We start from the raw sequence: 18050 nt of genomic DNA, 5'->3' as shown, positions 1-18050 counted from the left end.
TTACTGAGACAGTCGCATCTCCAAGTTCTTTAGCGGTTCGTCATGCAAGCCGGCACGTTCAGCCGTTGAAGTTGCTCGACTTCCGAAAGATGTTTCATTCGAGATCGAGTGCATAGCAGGTTAGTCTCTCACACTATGAACTCTTTCTAGTTCACCATGACTAAAAAGGCGCCATTTATCTTAAATTCCAGTGGCAAACAAATGATTCATGGCTCCTTATGACGAGGAGTAGCGTGAATCGATCCATAGAAAGAAGGGTGGGATCATGGTCGTCAAACTCAAACACATGTGCAACGGCAGAAACTCACGCAATACACGTTCGCTTCGAAAAGCATCAGTTTCTGCGAGGAATGGTACTTCAACGTTCAATGTTGGTCGTCTTCTGAGATGCTCGCTGTTTACGAAAGATCAGAATGTCACATTTTTCGATGTGTTGGGACTGAGTACTGACTTTCTCATTGCACTAATTTGGACGCAGGACAGTATGGTCCTCGCACTGTTTTTGTAGCGTGGTTCGCTGTAAAACAGAACAGTTTTGTGATAGTATGCCAGCAAGGATATTGGCTGGAATGTTGCATATGTAGATCTTGGTCTCATCATAAGACGTGTAAGCCAGTTGGCCTGAATCGGGAGAGGACGAAGGAGACTTAATTTTTGATATGGAATGAGGAGCTGAGAAGAGCGCAACCAGATGAGAGTTCTATATGACGAATGGTTTCAGTGTGCCCTTTGAAAGGAGCTCCGACAGTCTTGAGTGTCGACGCGTCGAACTCATAGAGACACTTCGAGTTGGGGCAATGTGGCGTAAATTTGAATGCAGCTACGATGGATTTGTCTTTTTTTGTCCAGAAGAACGGATCCATTGCCCCCCAAATGCGAGAAGATTTTTGTACATCCAATTTCTGTGCTTGGATATCCCACACCTGGTAGTGCAGTTCCGCATTGTGTGTTGAAAATGACATCATCGCCAGCTTCCGAGAGTCTTTCGAGAGTCGAAAGATGATATACCTAGACCATGATCAAATTTGAATGGACCAGCCACGAGTTCGCCTGTGTCCAACCTCCATATCCGCACTTCGACGCTCCATATTTGCGTTTTACGATCAGTCGACTCCACTGCTAGCAACGTGCTGTCCGTGGAGATATCGATGCAGGTGATCCAATTACCTTCATCAAATGTTCTCACGATCCCTGTCTCAACCTCACTGACTTTGACAATCCATCGACCATCCCTTGATACCCTCAATGCTTGTATACTATTCTCGCAAACCTCCCGAGCTTCGTCAATCTCCTTACCCTCCCGCAGGTCCCATCGTCGAATGGTTTTGCCTAATCCACTGATCATTTGCTTGCCGTCGGGAAAATAGGAAATGGACGAAATTTGTTCGACCTCGTAATGTTGACCACCCGGGGAAGAAATAGTATATGGTTTGTGTTCATCCAAGGTCATGACCAGTGTCGGAATCGAGTTGTTTTCTGCTGCACCGCGCAGCGTTGACCTGGTAGCCATCACAGCTGTATTTACCAGACAGGTTGGCAAGTACGTCGGTTAACAGTGGATCTTTCGGTGGGTTCTCTTCGTGCTCAGTAAGGATAGGCTTGGTATTGAGTGGTTTCTAACTCTAGCTCATGCGAGTGCCGCGCTTTGCCTGCTTAAGCCAGCCGTCAGTTCATCCTTGCGTGATGCTCATATGGACTTTCATCTTACCGGGATGCTAGCAAGGACGAAGAGCAATGATGGGCATATAGGAACGCGTCCCACCTCTATATCCATACCTCCAGATTGCTGTGCATTGTACGACATGTCCTTTTCACTCCTTTTCACATAATGCTTAATACTTCAATCTACAGGCTCCCTGATCTACGTGACGCGCGCTCGATGCAACCACGTGTCAATGTTAATTCCCTGCTGCTATAAACTCATCGAGTCATCTTATTCCAGTGACTTCTCGCGTTTGGGATGGCCAGGAGCGTCAGTACTACTAAGAATGTAGTGGGAGAGCAACGGTTGACGAAAAGGGAATCGACCCTTCAGTACGTACGGTAGAGATGCCAAGGAGACTGTAATTGAACCAGATTTTCGTGAGCGCCTCCACTGTGCTTGTCAACTATCACACGCAAGACTACTATAAAGGTCACAGCTCGATTGCCAAGTCTGTTCAATGACCTTCAATTGTCGTGAAGACCACAAAAGGTCTTGAATGGCCTAGTGGTGCCGATCAATTATGCCGAAGCATTTGAGTGAGATCACCTTTCCACCGTTCTACACTCGCACACACCGACCACCTTTGCAACAACACAGGGTCTCTAGTTGTGGATGGCGGGTGTTTTACATAAAGGCTGACTATGAGAAACTGACAATGGCAAGGTGTGTTTGTTGTGGACCTGTGGCTTGCGAGGTGTTCATTTAAATAGGGACGCGATGGTTGGCGGAACGTTAGCCTTATTTCCTCCTTCAAATCTCTATCTCCAACATCTCAACCTCCTTCATATTGACATGCAGACATTCGACTTAGCTACCACTGGTGAGCCGCAGAAACCTGTAAGTGCTTGGTTTTGGAAGCATTGGCGTCTGAATATAACAATAAACATCTGCTTCAACAGCTGGATGTCATTATAAGCGAAAACTTGGGCCTTGAAACAGTCACGTCAAGCGTCGATTCACCATTGGTCTCAGCTACCACTGGTGGGCCACGGAAACCTGTAAGTGCTTGGTTTCGGAGGTAATTATGTCTGAATATAGTAATAAATATCTGCTTCGACAGTCGGATGCGATTATAGGCGAGGACCCAAGCCTTCAAACTGTCAGCAACAGTGTTATCTGTCGTCAGCGGCAGCTCATCAAAGTGAAGGCCGATGTCGTTCAGTCCAGTACTTTACGCGGAAACTTTTCATCGCCTATTTGCCGCCTGCCGACTGAAATTCTTTCGGAAATCTTCCTCTACTGTTTGCCTGAAGACGAGCATTGGATGTATGCATCGAGACTGGCTCCCTTGCTTTTGACCAGGATATGTCGCCAATGGAGAGAGGTTGCTGTGGGCTTGCCCAGGTTATGGTGCAGGCTGCAGTTGGAACTCTGTCCCAATCCTTGGCAGGACAGAGCTTTCGGCTACGACTCCTGGCTGAAGCGATCAGGAGCATGTCCACTTTCGCTGAGACTCACGTGTCGAACTGACTGGAGCAAGCTTTGTAGATTGCTCCAGCCATATATTCAGCAAATCTCATCTCTCTTGCTTGACTTTATATCCTGCGACAGCCCTTTCGTTATGGAAGACTTCCACGCACTCAAGGAACTCACGATACACCAAGATGTTCGTGATCATCCTGCGCGAGCCGTTAAACGCTCTCTCTCGAAATTGCCGGTTAATCTGCGCAGGATTAACATGCAGCATCTATGGTTCGACTGCAACCAATTAGGTTGCCTCACTGCTTCCGCATGGGCTTGTCTGACACATCTCGAGATCGGCGTAGATGGACTAAATGCATTCACCCGCATACTCCGTCTATGTCCCGATCTCTCTTCCCTGAAGATGATTGGAATATTCTACACCATCGAGACTCCAGAATTAGTCGTGCACACCAACCTTCAATCTTTATCCATGTCTTGGAGCGTACTTTCGAACACAGACGAGGATATTGGCCTATTCGAGGTTATCACACTCCCGAACCTTCACGTACTTGAGGCTCGCAATACGGGGCGGTGGCCACATGCATCGTGCATGGAATTTTTGACGCGGTCAGAACGTCCCCTGGAGAGGCTGATTTTCGACAGGGGAGTCTGGACAACAGAACGGGAACGAGCAGAATATGCTACCCTTGTTCCTTCCTTCGAATTGATTGCAGATCCTGGAAGCAACTTTAATGTAGATGAAGAATAGAAGAACCAGTATCTCTATGGGACTTTTTTGTTTAAACAAATGTCGTTATTCTTCCTTCTGTAAACATACGTCTCCTTTCAATGACGAACTTCAAAGAGATTTTAATTCGTTATAGCTTGCCACGTGAATCAGATAATTGTATACATTCTACAATCCAAATCGCACTCACTCGCTGTATCTTTCATATCCAACGCTAGTGCCATCTCATTGAAAGACCCATATCTCGTCCTCCTTCACCATGGCCCATAATTATCTAGCACGACGAACTTAGTGTTACTGACCTTGTCTAGTACTGCAGCAAGAGTGGCAGAGAAGTCACGATGTTTTATCAAGGTTGCGAGCGTTCTGGCGAGCTTCATCCGTCTGATTTTAGATAGGTTGGTTATGAGATGTTCCCTGCTTACAAAAGATCAGAATGTCACATTGTTCAATAGACCGACCGTCTAATAGCACTAGTTTGGCTGCAGGACAGTACGGGAGGTCCTACGCACTGTTTTTTTTAGCGCGGTTTGCTGTAAAACAGCAGTCTCGTGACTCGGACCACTGTAAGGTTTGAATGGGATCGATCGGGGACTGTTGATACCTCTCAAGCGCTTTAGGGGATAGTGACCATGAATTCGACATAAGTGTGCAGAGGACAACGCATGCAAGCAGCAACGATTACAGTTACGAGATACCAGGGAACAAGGTTAAGCCGTTTTTGTTTCTGTTTCTAACTGATCTCCATCAGCCTCAAACAGCAACAAAAACGGCTATTTCCATGTTGTCCGGCACTGACAATCCTAGGCGTGGGCCGGGTTTGGGAGAAGGAGGAGAAGAAACATAGTCTTCGTCACGTATTAGGACATTATCGTCGCAGGGAGCAGCCGCTGTAGCATACCACTACACATGGATGGATGAGATTTGACGTATGAAGAGAGAAATGAGAGGTGCATACCAATTTACCCGGCGCGAAAGGAATGTCGACAATAGCTAGCGATGCATGATCTGTCTGAAAAGACCACCAGGTTGATAATCTATGTAAGCTAGATCTGAGGGTTGCGGGAGTATTAATGGCGGAGGATTGGGTGGTGGGTGGTGCCGGTGTGGGTCGAGACTAGAAGAATGTAAGTTGAATACGCATTGACGAAAGTCCGCACTCACGTTCTCATCCAGTTTTGTAAGTGGGCGAGCTAGAGGGGATGTAGCAGGGAACTGCGAGGGAACTGTCGGGTCAACTGCAAACTTGAAGCAAATATACACAACATACATCCAGGAGATTATGAGGCTCATCGGTGCGAACCAGGTCCGTACGAGAAGAGGAGGAAAGAAGCTTGTATAGAAAGTGGGGGTAAGTACGTGAGTCCCTTGGAGGCAAAGGTCTTGGCGGGCGAGGGATGGGATTTGGGAAACATGACAGGTGTTATCACAGGTTTACGGTGCACGGGACGACGTGTTGCATCAGACTGTAATGAATAACAGTGTGTTGTAGATGAATGAGAAAGCTAGACCACGTACATTAAGCAGACCAGCGCGGCATGAACGTTCAATGTTCAGATTTGCTGACCTGTCAGAATATTAATATATAAATTATCACACTAGGCTGTAATGAAGGTCAAACTAAGGAGAGAGTCCAGAGACGATACAAAGTAAGATAAGACTGGCATGCAAGAACAACGTGAAACACACCTCAGCATTTGGGACGAAACCGCTGAGGTATAAACAAACATAGACAGAGAGATTATAAGTTGGTTTTATTGCCACATTTTACCACAGGCGTGTAATTAGTGACTCATCAACAACGCCGTCGAACAGCGATGTTAGTAGTAGTTACTGTCAGAGTCCCAGACAACTGTCAGAAGCGATCAATCTTTCAATCTTCAACTACAACCATGTATTTGAAACTAATCTCCCGAACCTCGTTGACATCCTTCGCATTCCGCTCGTTCCTCTCAATCTGCTCATTCAAATGCTTCAAATACAAATACATACCACCACACATGCCTGTCGAAACTCCAATTGCAGCGATGCAGATGACATAGGAATAACGATATGACGGGCCCCATTTCAATGGCCATATGTATCTATGCGAAAAATGCAATCGTGAATAATTAGCAAGAGCAAGAGATCGATGGCAAGGTCACTGACGATCCAATAATACCTCCTATCTGTGCCAGTGCGTTCATCAAAGCAATAGCAATGGCGCGCTTCGCGGGTTCTCTGGCGAAAATGTTGCTGATCCACCCTAGGAGCACCATGTATCCAACGATGATTTGAGCTATCACGAACCTGTATATTTCTGAGTACCAGAGTGGCGCCCCATGAGTGGTGATACCACTTACAGTGAAATATAGCGCGCAACCTTGTTCATCGTAATAGCGGACACGGTGAATGCAAGGACGCCGAATGCATTGGAGATAACAAAGCATTTGTAACGTTTCTGCTTCTTGTCAGAGTACCTGATCTCCGTGAGATGCACTTTTTCTGATAGAAATGATCCACTGACCATGTAAGAATAAATGCGACTATAGCCGCAAACACCCACGGAGGAGCGCAAAGCAGCAGTGTTACAGTCGTGTCATATCCCAGTGTTGCGCACAGTGTCGGGAAATAACCGAAGAAAGAACACCCCACTATCTGAAACGTGGCCGCAACTGAAAACCACCAAACCTTCCAATCAGACACAGCATCCCGCACTCCTTGCATGGCCGTCTGCTTCCCAAGCTCGTCAGCCTTACTATAGCCATCTTCTACAAGGCGAGAGATAGCAAGTGCTCTTTTCCTCCGGGGTCATCCACCTGGTGTTGTGCGGGAAATTGGGGAGTACGAATATGGCGCAAATCGCGACCAAGATGGTAACGCCGCCTTCAATGTAAAATAACCATCTACAGATCATTCAGCTCCAAGGAGTGATAAAGAGACGATCGTCGCCTGCCTCCATGCAGCTTGACCAAGTTTGTCTTGCATACCGTGGAGTATAGCAGATGCTAACAGGGATCCGAATGCAGAGCTGAGAAAACTTCCACAAGTAACGAGAGCTATTCTCAAGGCGAGCTCGTCCCGCTTGTACCATTTAGATACAAGAAATATCATACCGGGGAAGAAGGGCGCTTCGGCGAAGCCAAGAAAGAAGCGGGCGGCAAGAATCCCAGTATAACTTAAGTCAAACAATCAGAGACTGGCTGAACGATGCAAACAAAGATACGTACTTCTTTGTGGTCCCTAAGCATCATTAGCAGCTATCTTCATGAACAATCAGTGTCGACATACCTGTTAATACTGATATCACACCCCCATACTAACATACAACACGGAATGATGACGGAAGGTCTCTCCAGCCAGTGCAGGAACATGTTCCTGGAGAAAAATTATGTGCAGCTGTCACTCGATGAATGACGAAACTCACCCTGGCACTTGCATCATAATGTATCCAACAAGTAGGATGGACAAAGTCGTGGCATATTGTTGCCCGTGCAGGTGCAGGTCTTTTTCAAACCTTGTAACCGAGCGTTGCTGTAGATATCATAAGATCAATGCAAGTCCAACGGTATGTAACACACCTAATATTGGTTGTGTCAATCTAGGATGCACAGTAAGTATCAGAATAGAATTCACAAAAACCTCGAACCCACCAGGTTCAGGGTATATAGAATCAGTAGTATGGACATGCGCAAATCAATCTTCCTCAGTAATCTCTTCTCAAGGTCATCACGGGCATGGCAGGGGACATCTTTGGGCAAGTCATTGATTGTGTCGATGGTGTCAACCGCTGTTGAATCGCTGGGAGTGGCCATTCTTAAGGGGAAGGGGGGAAAACGCGATATGTAAGCTTGCATATCCATATCTTTTTGGCAATAAGTAGGCGAGAAGAATGGCGTGAATTTGATTACAGCTGGAGGCCATGGATCATCTGCCAGTGTCCCAGGTTTAACATTAACAGGACTATCGCCGATTGATGATAACAGTAAATCAGGCTGCTCCACCAAGATCAACCTGTATTTTACCCAACCATAGCGATGCGCGGGATCGGTGACCCTGGTAATTGGTTGGCCAGATGGCTGCCCTGAAGGATGAACAGATGACGCAACTTGAATGACAGAACTTCGCAGAAAGAATTTCGCTATCACCCCGGCAGAACCCTCATGCAGGGCCATCACATATACAATCCAGAATATGCAACCTATAGGCATATCAATATAAGCACACCCTAGAAATAGTTGATGGGACTGAGACATGTCGCGACGGCCCAGTGGATCCTTTTAACTGATGACAACCTGCAAGATGCTGTAGATTCTTCGTCAAGACTCGTCTGAACGCTGGTACATGTACAGCCATCGCTGTACCCCTTCCCCATATAATCAAGAGAATATTTAAGAGATACGTTACCCCCCAAAAAGCCGAGAAGGGGTAGAAGCCCGTGAACTCTCCAAGCTATCGTGGATGAGTTGCAGGCCATACTGTAGTTTTGATGCATTAAAATAGGCTAACTAGCAGACATTTCATGATGCATCAACGTTGCTCAATCCAAATAGAGAAGGTGATGCATCAGGCAAAATACTTCGTGTGAAAAATTGACGGTCTCACCGGTGGCGCTTGCAGTCTCGCTTGAGACTGCAAACGTGACACGTGACTGCTCAGCCACAGCGTTCGCTTCCTTCTTTGGTTCCAATTGCCAATCGCGCTCCACCTGGACCTCGACCACCATCCATGCCAATCAAGCATGATCGGCATCCCCAAGACGCGTTTGCCGGATGAAAATCGGGCAGCGCTGGTCCAAGACGAGTTAATGGTATACAGCATCAGGAAAAAAGCAAGCTGACTATATAGTGCTATATAGTCAGCATAGTTAGCGGGGCTCGGGAGCTACCTGCCTTGTATATAGCCAGTAAGGCAACTATGTAGTATTACATAGTACTACGAGGCAATACTGTAGTAGCTTGTAGTAGCCTGTAGTTCATAGGAATGCTCCTACAGGCAGCTACCACCGCTCCAAGGAGTTATATAGCACACTGTAGGGAAGTAGCACATGAAATAGCACGGTGTAGAGACTCGCGTTTCTGCAGGCTTCATATGGGCTCATATTACGAATTCTGATGACTGGCCTTCACGGCACAACTCGCACCATCACCCTCTAGTCATTCCCTATAGAGCGCACCACTTTCCCGCGGAACGCGCCATAGGCGCGACACTTTCCCGCACAATGCGCAGTATTCCTGCGTGCGTGCCTTGCGCACTTTCTCGCGCTTAAGCGCACTATGTCGCACAGCATCCAGGAACATCCATCCATCGTCCAACCAGTCCCTCGGTATGTCCCTTTTCATTATCTGACCATATTTAGCATATTACACTTCCCATTTCGTTATGCACCCTTACTTTACATCACCTTACCTCATTTACATACTTAGAGCGCTTCTATTCGGCTCCGAGCCCTGGGAGAGCGCTTAGGTAGAACTTACATACTCTCATGTTCGTTTTACACCCAAACTATTCCACCTTACCAAAGCTTAATACCTTACCTTCCTACCACTCAGTATCTATCATCAGTTAGTTCATGCAATGCATGTGTCCATCATCATTTTGAGGCCCTAGCATCAGTCTATAGCTAGTGGGCACTATCAGTATCCGTCTAGATTCCGCACTTTCCCTCTTATCAGTCCCAGTATCCGTCTTCTACACTTGTGCACTGCTTGCACTACCTTCCCGCGCTCCGCGCACCTTCGCACTTCACTTTCCCGCGCGCGCCTTCAGCGCATTTTCTCGCGCTTTTCCACCGCCATTCACCAGGGTTGTTCAGCATCATTCCGTGGATCCTTGCTTGCCTTCCTTGCTTCCCCTTTAGGTCGAACGTTCTTGCATTCTGAGCGAGTATAGCAGCTAGGCAGAGCTGAGACTCACTTATACTGGCTGAGCACTTTCTTATATGTGCCTGCCGGTTGTGATACCCACAACGGAAATAAATGAATTCAAACATGTCAAACAAGCTAGTAGCAGATTCAATTAATACCTCAATCCTCGCCTGCTGCTCTCGCTTGCCCCCACATCATCATCCTGCCCCTCAACTCTCGTTATCCTCCACATTGTCCTGCTCTTCAAGCTGGTATTCTCGAATCGCATCTTCAAATGCGTTGTTGTTAATCCGGTGGGGTGCAGCCAATATCATAGCAAGTGGCTCGACACCAGCATGGAAGCTTGAAAGCACAAATGTTAGGCTAGGGCTTATAAAATTGAAGTGAAACATACCGAGCTGTGTCATGGAGATTGTCACAAATCTTCTCGAGAAGTTTATAAGGCGCTGTGTGTTGTTGGAAGTGCTGCAACGAGGCCAAAATGACCTTTGTAGACAGAACCGTAGGTAGCTGATGTGAATTTGATATCTTCCTTGAGACCTTGAGCCCACTCGTCAATGCAACACTTGATCTATCAATGATGAGCATCTTCAGTGCCATTGACTTCAATGTAAGAAATACGGGATGTGACTCATGGCTGTCAGAACGAGTGCAACGACTTCGGTAGGTATGGGGTTGAAATACGTGTAGTAGATAATACCTTCGTCATTTCGGTTTGCAAACCACATGATGTTGATTGCCTTCTTGGCAGTAATTCGGTCTTGTAGATCCCAGTCTTCGATGTCCAATCCTATACCTAACATTCAGAAAGGTCATTTAAGACAATGAACTGTGTACCTTGAAAACAAATGAGGAACCCTCTTTCAAGGATTTGGCCTGATCACGGTTGTGCCTTATAACCTCCTTTGATTCACTTGAGTGGAACCCAAAATACGAACAAGTCAGCGATCACATCTTTGTTTTGAGTTCACTGCGGACATGCGATGTGCGCTTCAAGATCTTCATAATAACATTTCTCAGACCGAAAACGCGCACAGAACATAAGGCTTACCATTTTCATTGCCGAAGGAGTTGATTTGATGTTGGCGCCTTTTATTTTGCACGACTCGTTCCAGGCCTCCTTCGCGAGTTTCATCTCAACAGCTATGGTGTCAGGAAATGGAGCATGCGTGACGAGTAGGCACCGGAAAATGGACACCGCCATTACGAGAACTTCTTTTGAGATTGTCATCAAAGTCACTGACTTTCAGACGGGAACCGTCTGATTCTTTCTTGATTTTCGGCCTTATCATAGTGTCTTCTGGCGTGGTATCAAGACGTCGTTTTGTCCCCGAGCAGCCATTGATAATTCCATGGCAGTGTCGCCATCCTCTGCACAATCGTCGGTCTGGTCAGCCTCGGGTTCAGAGTCATTACCAGACTCATCACTGGTACCATCCGAGGTAGTAGAAGTGCCATCCGAAGTGCCGTCCAAGTCCCTATCACTTGGTGGAACTACTCTTTTAGCTTAGATAGAAATGTATTAGTTTCTCTATAATTCGCAGGCAGCAATTACATACCTTTTGGACCCTTTGTCGACTTGTGCGCACTGGTTGTGGGAGTGGTGGTGCGTGACGCTTTGGGAATCTTCCCCGTACTGAAAGTCAGAAGCTTGGGTTTCGACAGCTTCGTCTGCACACTGTGATCTGAGAACTAAATAAAAACAATCAGTTGTTGATCGAGTCGACCGAAAAGAAATGAGTGATCAAACCATGGTGTCCTCCTCCTTGTCGATGTCGCTAAGCAGTACTGACGGCTCTTTTTTGAAACGGTCGGGATCATTTTGATAGGCCGTCTTCAGCACCTTTTTTTGCCGTGTTTCTAACTTATCTTGCTTTCTTGCTTGATGGTGGACAACCTGTTGTAATTCCAACCCTGGAGGGAGGCCATGTCACAAGTGAGCAAAATACAATGTCATAGCAGCAACAGCAGCAACTTACCTTGGTAGCTTGCTTTTTCAGTTGGTCGTCGTTGACGACCACTCGTGGTGCGCGCAAGTGGTTCCATTTCCAGTAGCGAAACTGGAGCACCTGATTTTGTTCGCTTAGAGGTGGCCTTGCGAAGAGCCATGGTTGTTGGACCTGGGATTCAGCAGTTTTTATAGCGCCGTGCAGGAAATAAACACTTACAATCCAAACCTTGAATCATTGTTGATTCGTTTAATGCAGGGTTAAAAGCTGTGTTAAATTTTTGAATGATAAAAAGGTATGAATGTACCTTAACAAAATATTTTGACTGTCATGGACACCTCAGTGAGTGGCTCAGCGAAAAAACGGTATAGAACTCACTTCAAACACTTGCCATGCTCTAACGAATATTACAGTCCTGTATCGCCATCCACTGAGGCCACCTGTAAAGACGGGAAAATCATTATAAAAAGGCAAGTTACCCCTTCTCAGTACCCCAAAATACTCACCAACTCAGTGCAGGCCAAAGGTTGAAACACCTAACGTTGAGCTCCATATGCCAGAGCCCACTCAGCCCATGGTCCCACTCCCGCCATTTCGTCAAACTCCTGGCCCTGTCTTGGTATCTCAAACATACCTGCGAAGACTCATTGTGGAGCGTTGGGAGGCGGAAGTGAAAGCCTGTGAGAAATCAAATCAATTGTGACTGTTAGAATTAGCACCAGGCCCAGCTTTGACCATCATACAAGCAAGTGTGAGAAGGCTCGTCATTGAGCACTGGGATGCAGAGGTAAAGCGTTGCGAGGAGGCAAAGCGGGCGCAATTATTGGAATTACTCCTGGCCGCCCATGGTATATCCAGACTAGGGTAGTGCCATTAACCAAATTTCAATACGAGTCCGAAAATCGCGGAACATACCATATATATCAATAAAAAATGTTGCCTCTGGCGGTGCTCTCCGTCATGAGGTGAGTGCACATAAATCCTAACAATCCAATGCCAAATAATGTGAAAGAAGACCTTTTATGCACTTTGTATCGGCAATTTTCTGAGCAAACTGGGTGAGGAGAGGCAATGTGGTAGACATGTCCATGGGCTTCTTGATGACTTTATAATATGTCGGAATATCAAGCTTTACAGCATCTGTAGGATTATGATCAATCTCATCGCAAGGTACGAAATTGACATACCAACAGGCTCATAAAACAGAGCAGCAATTGTTTGATGCTGCTTTCGCTGAAGATCGCTTAAGATCCTCCCTACAATTCTGAGCAAACTGGGTGAGGAGAGGCATGACAGTGGTAGGATCATCGCGATAGAGCTCAGCTCTGGCACTTGGTGAGGGTGCTGGTGCTATGGGCAAACCTAAAAAAAAAGTGTGAAATGAACGTCAGAAAGTGAAATGAACGTCAGAAAGTGAAATGAACGTCAGAAAGTGAAATGAACGTCAGAAAAATGTCAGAAATGATCTTGAAGTTGAAACGAGAAGAAAACGAATTTCAATCACTCACCAACAATGTCGCACAGCTGCGGATTCTGTGGCAAGATGTTCCCTTCAAAGGGAAGCGTCAAAAAGCATATATCTATTCGCCCTGAATGTAAAGAAAAATGGGAGTCAATGGTGGAAGACACAGACAGCGAAGGTGGCCTACCGGACCTCTCATTCAATCATTCATCTCCGCTTCGCTGCTCACGCTCAACATCTTTCGATCCTCATGACAACCCGGCAGCCTCAAAAACTCGGCAGGTGACTGCAGAAGATGTTGCCGATGAAGACGAGGACAATGTGATAGTCGATAACAGGCGATATTTTGAGCAGTGCCCTGATGCCAGCTGGACATTGCGGGAGGGGCAAACTAAGTTTGAAAGTATCAGCAGGATAAGGAGGACGAGGGAGAGGATGAATGGGCACCTTTTTGTGATAAGTACAAGTCGCGTTCTGTTCATTGTGTCTGCAGGACGGTTAACATTTGTCACCAGGGAGGAATGGGAACTTGCAGAATGGCTTATCAGAAGCCTCAGGCAGACCCATACAGACGAGTTCCTGAAGTTACCAATAGTAAGCTTGTTGGTGACCACTGAAAAAATGTGCTTACCGCAGCGACAGACTCAAAACCGAACACAGCCGTCCTTTCACAATAACCGATCCTTCCTGCAGAAAGTTGACAAGCTTCCACATGGACCTGCATGGAGTTGCAAGAAGGTCAGCATTCAGGGAAACCAAACTGATGAGAATGGCTGGTTATTGCACGAGGATGTCGAGCTTTGGACACGGGACCCTGTAGAGTGCATCAGAGATCTCATCGGTAATCCTTTATTTAAGGAACACATGGTATATGCACCAGCACAAGCATACAAGGACCACAAAGGACTTCACCCGCGTCATCAATGACATGTGGACGGCGGACTGGTGGTGTGACAAACAAGTAAGTATCTGAACCAAAAAATTGAGTGAAAAAAATAAGCACTGACCTGCAATGTTCAGAAACAACTGCCGAAAGGTGCAACTATTGCACCTGTCATTCTCGCGTCAGACAAGACATGTCTGTTGCAGTTCCGAAGTGACAAATCTGCGTGGCCTGTGTATCTTTCGATAGGGAACATCGCAAAAGAAAAACGAAGGGAGATGTCAGTGTGAGCAACAGTTTTAATTGGGTACTTACCGGCAGGCAAGCTCGATTGTTTCACATCAGATTCACGATCCCTTGCTAGTTACAGACTCTTCCACCATTGTATGTCTCTCCTGCTTCAACCACTCATTGCCGCAGGATGAGACAGTGTTGAAATGGTCTGTGCTGACTTGATGGTCCGTCGAATATACCCTATCCTTGCGGCTTATGTGGCGGATTTTCTGGAACAATGTCTTGTGGCATGTTGCAAAGAGAATCGCTGCCCAAAGTGCCTGGTTGCAGCGGATGAAAGAGGCGATCCACTGAGGTCGCCAATGTGGGACCCCCAGTTGATAAAAGAGATCTTAGAGAAGCGAAAAAAGGGTCAACATCCAAATGAATTCGAAGACTTTGGATTACGCACCGTCTACAGTCCTTTCTGGGCCAATCTCCCGCACACAGACATATTCCTTGCTTTTACGCCTGACCTCCTACACCAGCTCCACAAGGGTGTCTTCAAAGATCACTTGGTGAAATGGTGTCTTGAAATTGTTGGCGAAGCCGAGATGGATGCACGCTTCAAGGCAATACCAGACTATCCAGGTCTTCGGCACTTCAAAAAAGGAATATCAGCAGTAAAACAATGGACAGGCACGGAACACAAACAAATGCAACGTGTTTTTGTAGGGTTACTTGCCGGCGCTGTCCCAAGGTACGCTTGATGTCATGCTTGCGGCTTGAACTTTGTGCTAACATAATCAATTTTCATTTGCCAGTCAAGTCCTGGTAGTCTCACGAGCTATCTTAGATTTTTCTTACTTTGCACAGCTCCGAACACACACATCTGACACCCTTGAATATCTGGAGAACGCCCTTGCAGTATTTCACGCCAACAAGGATATTCTGCACGAACTTGATGTTCGTGAACATTTTAATATTCCTAAACTACACCAACTCTCGCACTATGTCCAACCAATCTCGTTGTATGGTACCACTGACGGTTTCAACACGGAACTTCCAGAACACCTCCATATCGACTTCGCTAAGGAAGCCTATCGGGCTAGCAACAAGCGGGATTATGAGGAACAAATGGCTCTGTGGCTTCAACGCCAGGAAGCCGTGTTCTTGCACAATTCCTATCTCGAATGGCTGTCTGTGCAGTCTCAGTCAGCCACCATAGCTGGTCATGCTGACCATGATGACAACATTGATTCAGGCTCGGATTCCGAGATGGAAGACTTGCAATTTGAGTCTCGTGCTGCCCCCGCCAAAGCACCTCCTGTCATTGGGCAATGTGTACTCCATGTTCTCGCCAAGGCTCCTGCGCACCCTCGGACATCTGTTCAGCAGCTCATCACTGCACATGGCGCAGTCTCATTTCTCCCAGCCCTCAAACTCTTCTTACACAAGCATATGCCACAAAATCACATTGTCCCTGGTCCACAAGATCGTTTTGACATTTTCCGGCAAGTTGTCATTGTCGCTCCGCTGGATCCGCGGGTAGGTGAATCACCACGGCGATGGCGCATCAGAGCAACACCCGAAGTACCTCCTGGTCCTGGCCGGAAGCCAGGATCCCCTGCCAAATTTGATATGGCGCTGATCAACAATGGCGCTGATCAACAATGGCGCTCGGACCACAAATGTACAGACATTAGATGGTAAGTGGTTGTTACTATTTCACCATTGCAAAATTCATATGGAGGCTGTAGGCGCACAAGTGGCACAAGTCCATGTCATTTTCACACTGCCTCATCAGTTCGGGACATATTCTCGAGCTTTGGCTTACATTGAATGGTTCACGCCATTCTGGGAGCCGGTGTGAAAAACACAACCTGACTAGGCACTTGTAAAGGTACTAAGCCAGTATATGTCTAAGCTCTGCCTATGCTGCTATACTTGCAAACAATAAAGCAAGAACGTTCGACCCGAGGGAAAAGCTACTAAGGACAACTCAAGATCGAAAGACCCGAAAGAGCGCTAGAGCGCGGGAATAGCGCGTCGCAAGATAGAGCGCTAATGCGCGGGAAAGAGCGGAAGTCAAGAAAGCGGACACTGAGTCAAAGGAGGGTAATGAATAGCGAGTGAGATCAAGAGTATTGATTGCAAGGGTAAGGAAAGTCAAATAGGGGCCATAGAGCGCAACTAAAGGGTGACTACTTCTAAGTAAAACCTAAGGGAAGGAAATACAGTCAAAGGGAAGTGATGTTGAAATAGTCACCATAGGCTTCTTATACTAGTAAACTATACCATCTCGGACTCGGAAGGGATAGGATATACATGTAATAAGACTGTAGCACTTTTTACAAACTCGAGGCAAGGCAAATTACATACCAATGAGGTAGGATGGACCATGGATGGATTCCGATGTTTCGGGTGATTCCTAGAGCGCGAGAATAGCGCGCTGGATAAGCGCTAAGCGCGGGAACAAGCACTATATAGAGCGGACATGCACTAATGCTCCTATAGACACATTGCTGGTAGTTCCGACAGTGCTATAAGCGCGGGAATAGCGCAGGATAAGTCGCGGGAACATGAATAGTGCTGCAGGAATGTGCGCGCATAGTGCGGGAAAGTGCGGAATAGTGTCAGACAAGGATTATAGCTGAGACAAGTGAAGACCATGTATAGGGGAATAGTGAATGATATGAGGTCTAGCTTTGGTCCACCTATTGAAGGTTTATGCAGGTATACATGCCTAGCGCCAATATGATTGTCACACCAGACCCCTTCTCTGGCCTGCTTCAGGTATCTCGTTCGACTCAACGACTGCATCAAAACGCAGCCGTGATTCATGTTGACGAAATTCTTCGTCCATGTCACCTAATACCAAAAATGGGACAATCCATCAACCCCGGGTGGACAAGTGCAAACGCCTATGAGTTGGCAACTGATTTTTATCTGAATACATTCATTGACTTAGATAGTTTTTGTATTTCCGCTATTACTTAGTACTACACTGCTCCATGATACTACAATCTGCTACTGTTGCTACTGCATTATAAGTCACTCGCAGCACCTCTGGTAGCTCTGCATAGCCCTCACTTCGGCTACATAGGACTATAGAGTAACTCGGTTGACTATATATCACTACTGCAGCTATGTAGGACTATGTAACTGTCACTAGTACTCCCACCATTTTGGTTTTTTTCTGATGAGCGTCCCTGGTTCTTATTTTTTCCTAGCGTTCTCAGTGTTCTGCCAAGGTCAGGTGCGTTGGAGAAGCTTACAGCGTCCCTGGTTCTTATTTTTTCCTAGCATTCGCAGTGTGCTGCCAAGGTCAGGTGCATTGGAGAAGCTTATATACAGTGTCCCTCATTTCTTATTTTTGCAGGCTTTTCAATGCGCTGCCAAGGTCAGGTGCGTTGAAGAAGCTCATCATCATGAGTGCTCCCATAATCATGAAGGGAGCACTTGTAAGGGTACTCCCTTCTTGGTTATGGGTGCACTGGAGAAGCTCACGAGCACTCCAATATACAGCATCCCTGATCCTTATTTTTTGTAGGCTCCTCAACATGCTGCCAAGTTCAGGTGCATTGGAGAAACTCATTCATGAGTGCTCCCATAACCAAGTTCAGGTGCGTTGGAGAAACTCATTCATGAGTGCTCCATAACCATGAATGGAGCACTCGTGAGTAGTGTTGCTGTGGCTCTGGCTTTGAGCCCAGCTGCAGCCGAAATTAAAATGTGGCTGGCCAAGCTGTTACAAATGCACAGCTTACATACTCAAGGGCTCGGCTCATCCAATTTAGCCATGGCTGGCAGGTCAAGCCAGCTGGTAGCCACTATATT

General features: G+C 46.6%; 5 protein-coding genes across 5 annotated transcripts; 2 read left to right on the top strand and 3 right to left on the bottom strand.

The window, feature by feature from the left end:
* Positions 1 to 2225: 2225 nt before the first annotated feature.
* On the top strand, positions 2226 to 3878 carry DFJ58DRAFT_729815 (uncharacterized protein; the record flags this gene model as incomplete). Its single annotated transcript, XM_041385798.1, has 4 exons — positions 2226 to 2368; positions 2416 to 2542; positions 2605 to 2703; positions 2766 to 3878. 4 exons carry the CDS (start codon positions 2226 to 2228, stop codon positions 3876 to 3878), a joined length of 1482 nt encoding a protein of 493 aa, XP_041242091.1.
* Positions 3879 to 5730: 1852 nt separating this feature from the next.
* On the bottom strand, positions 5731 to 7651 carry DFJ58DRAFT_717046 (sugar transporter; the record flags this gene model as incomplete). The annotated part of the gene is made up of 10 exons (XM_041384307.1): positions 5731 to 5941; positions 6006 to 6146; positions 6200 to 6316; positions 6364 to 6633; positions 6656 to 6742; positions 6793 to 7014; positions 7149 to 7214; positions 7264 to 7370; positions 7414 to 7437; positions 7490 to 7651. The coding sequence occupies 10 exons, from the start codon at positions 7649 to 7651 to the stop codon at positions 5731 to 5733; spliced, it is 1407 nt and encodes a 468-aa protein (XP_041242090.1).
* A 2261-nt stretch (positions 7652 to 9912) lies between these two features.
* On the bottom strand, positions 9913 to 10506 carry DFJ58DRAFT_889959 (uncharacterized protein; the record flags this gene model as incomplete). Its single annotated transcript, XM_041394726.1, has 3 exons — positions 9913 to 10045; positions 10098 to 10274; positions 10325 to 10506. 3 exons carry the CDS (start codon positions 10504 to 10506, stop codon positions 9913 to 9915), a joined length of 492 nt encoding a protein of 163 aa, XP_041242089.1.
* Positions 10507 to 10991: 485 nt separating this feature from the next.
* Positions 10992 to 12972, bottom strand: DFJ58DRAFT_889957 (uncharacterized protein; the record flags this gene model as incomplete). The annotated part of the gene is made up of 11 exons (XM_041394725.1): positions 12840 to 12972; positions 12681 to 12792; positions 12568 to 12634; positions 12287 to 12330; positions 12159 to 12263; positions 12031 to 12082; positions 11872 to 11880; positions 11683 to 11823; positions 11454 to 11600; positions 11263 to 11395; positions 10992 to 11209 (listed from the first exon to the last, which is right to left on the bottom strand). The coding sequence occupies exons 1-11, from the start codon at positions 12958 to 12960 to the stop codon at positions 10992 to 10994; spliced, it is 1149 nt and encodes a 382-aa protein (XP_041242088.1). The 5' UTR covers positions 12961 to 12972.
* A 193-nt stretch (positions 12973 to 13165) lies between these two features.
* On the top strand, positions 13166 to 17210 carry DFJ58DRAFT_717045 (uncharacterized protein; the record flags this gene model as incomplete). Its single annotated transcript, XM_041384306.1, has 10 exons — positions 13166 to 13517; positions 13608 to 13708; positions 13757 to 14030; positions 14115 to 14281; positions 14324 to 14381; positions 14424 to 14970; positions 15035 to 15441; positions 15475 to 15903; positions 15971 to 16016; positions 16937 to 17210. The coding sequence occupies 10 exons, from the start codon at positions 13166 to 13168 to the stop codon at positions 17208 to 17210; spliced, it is 2655 nt and encodes an 884-aa protein (XP_041242087.1).
* Between the last annotated feature and the right edge of the window lie 840 nt (positions 17211 to 18050).

Source organism: Suillus subalutaceus (assembly GCF_016647625.1).
Source record: "Suillus subalutaceus strain FC151 chromosome Unknown DFJ58scaffold_79, whole genome shotgun sequence".
Taxonomy (NCBI): Eukaryota; Fungi; Basidiomycota; class Agaricomycetes; order Boletales; family Suillaceae; genus Suillus; species Suillus subalutaceus.
This window is presented reverse-complemented; position numbering and strand designations above follow the sequence as displayed.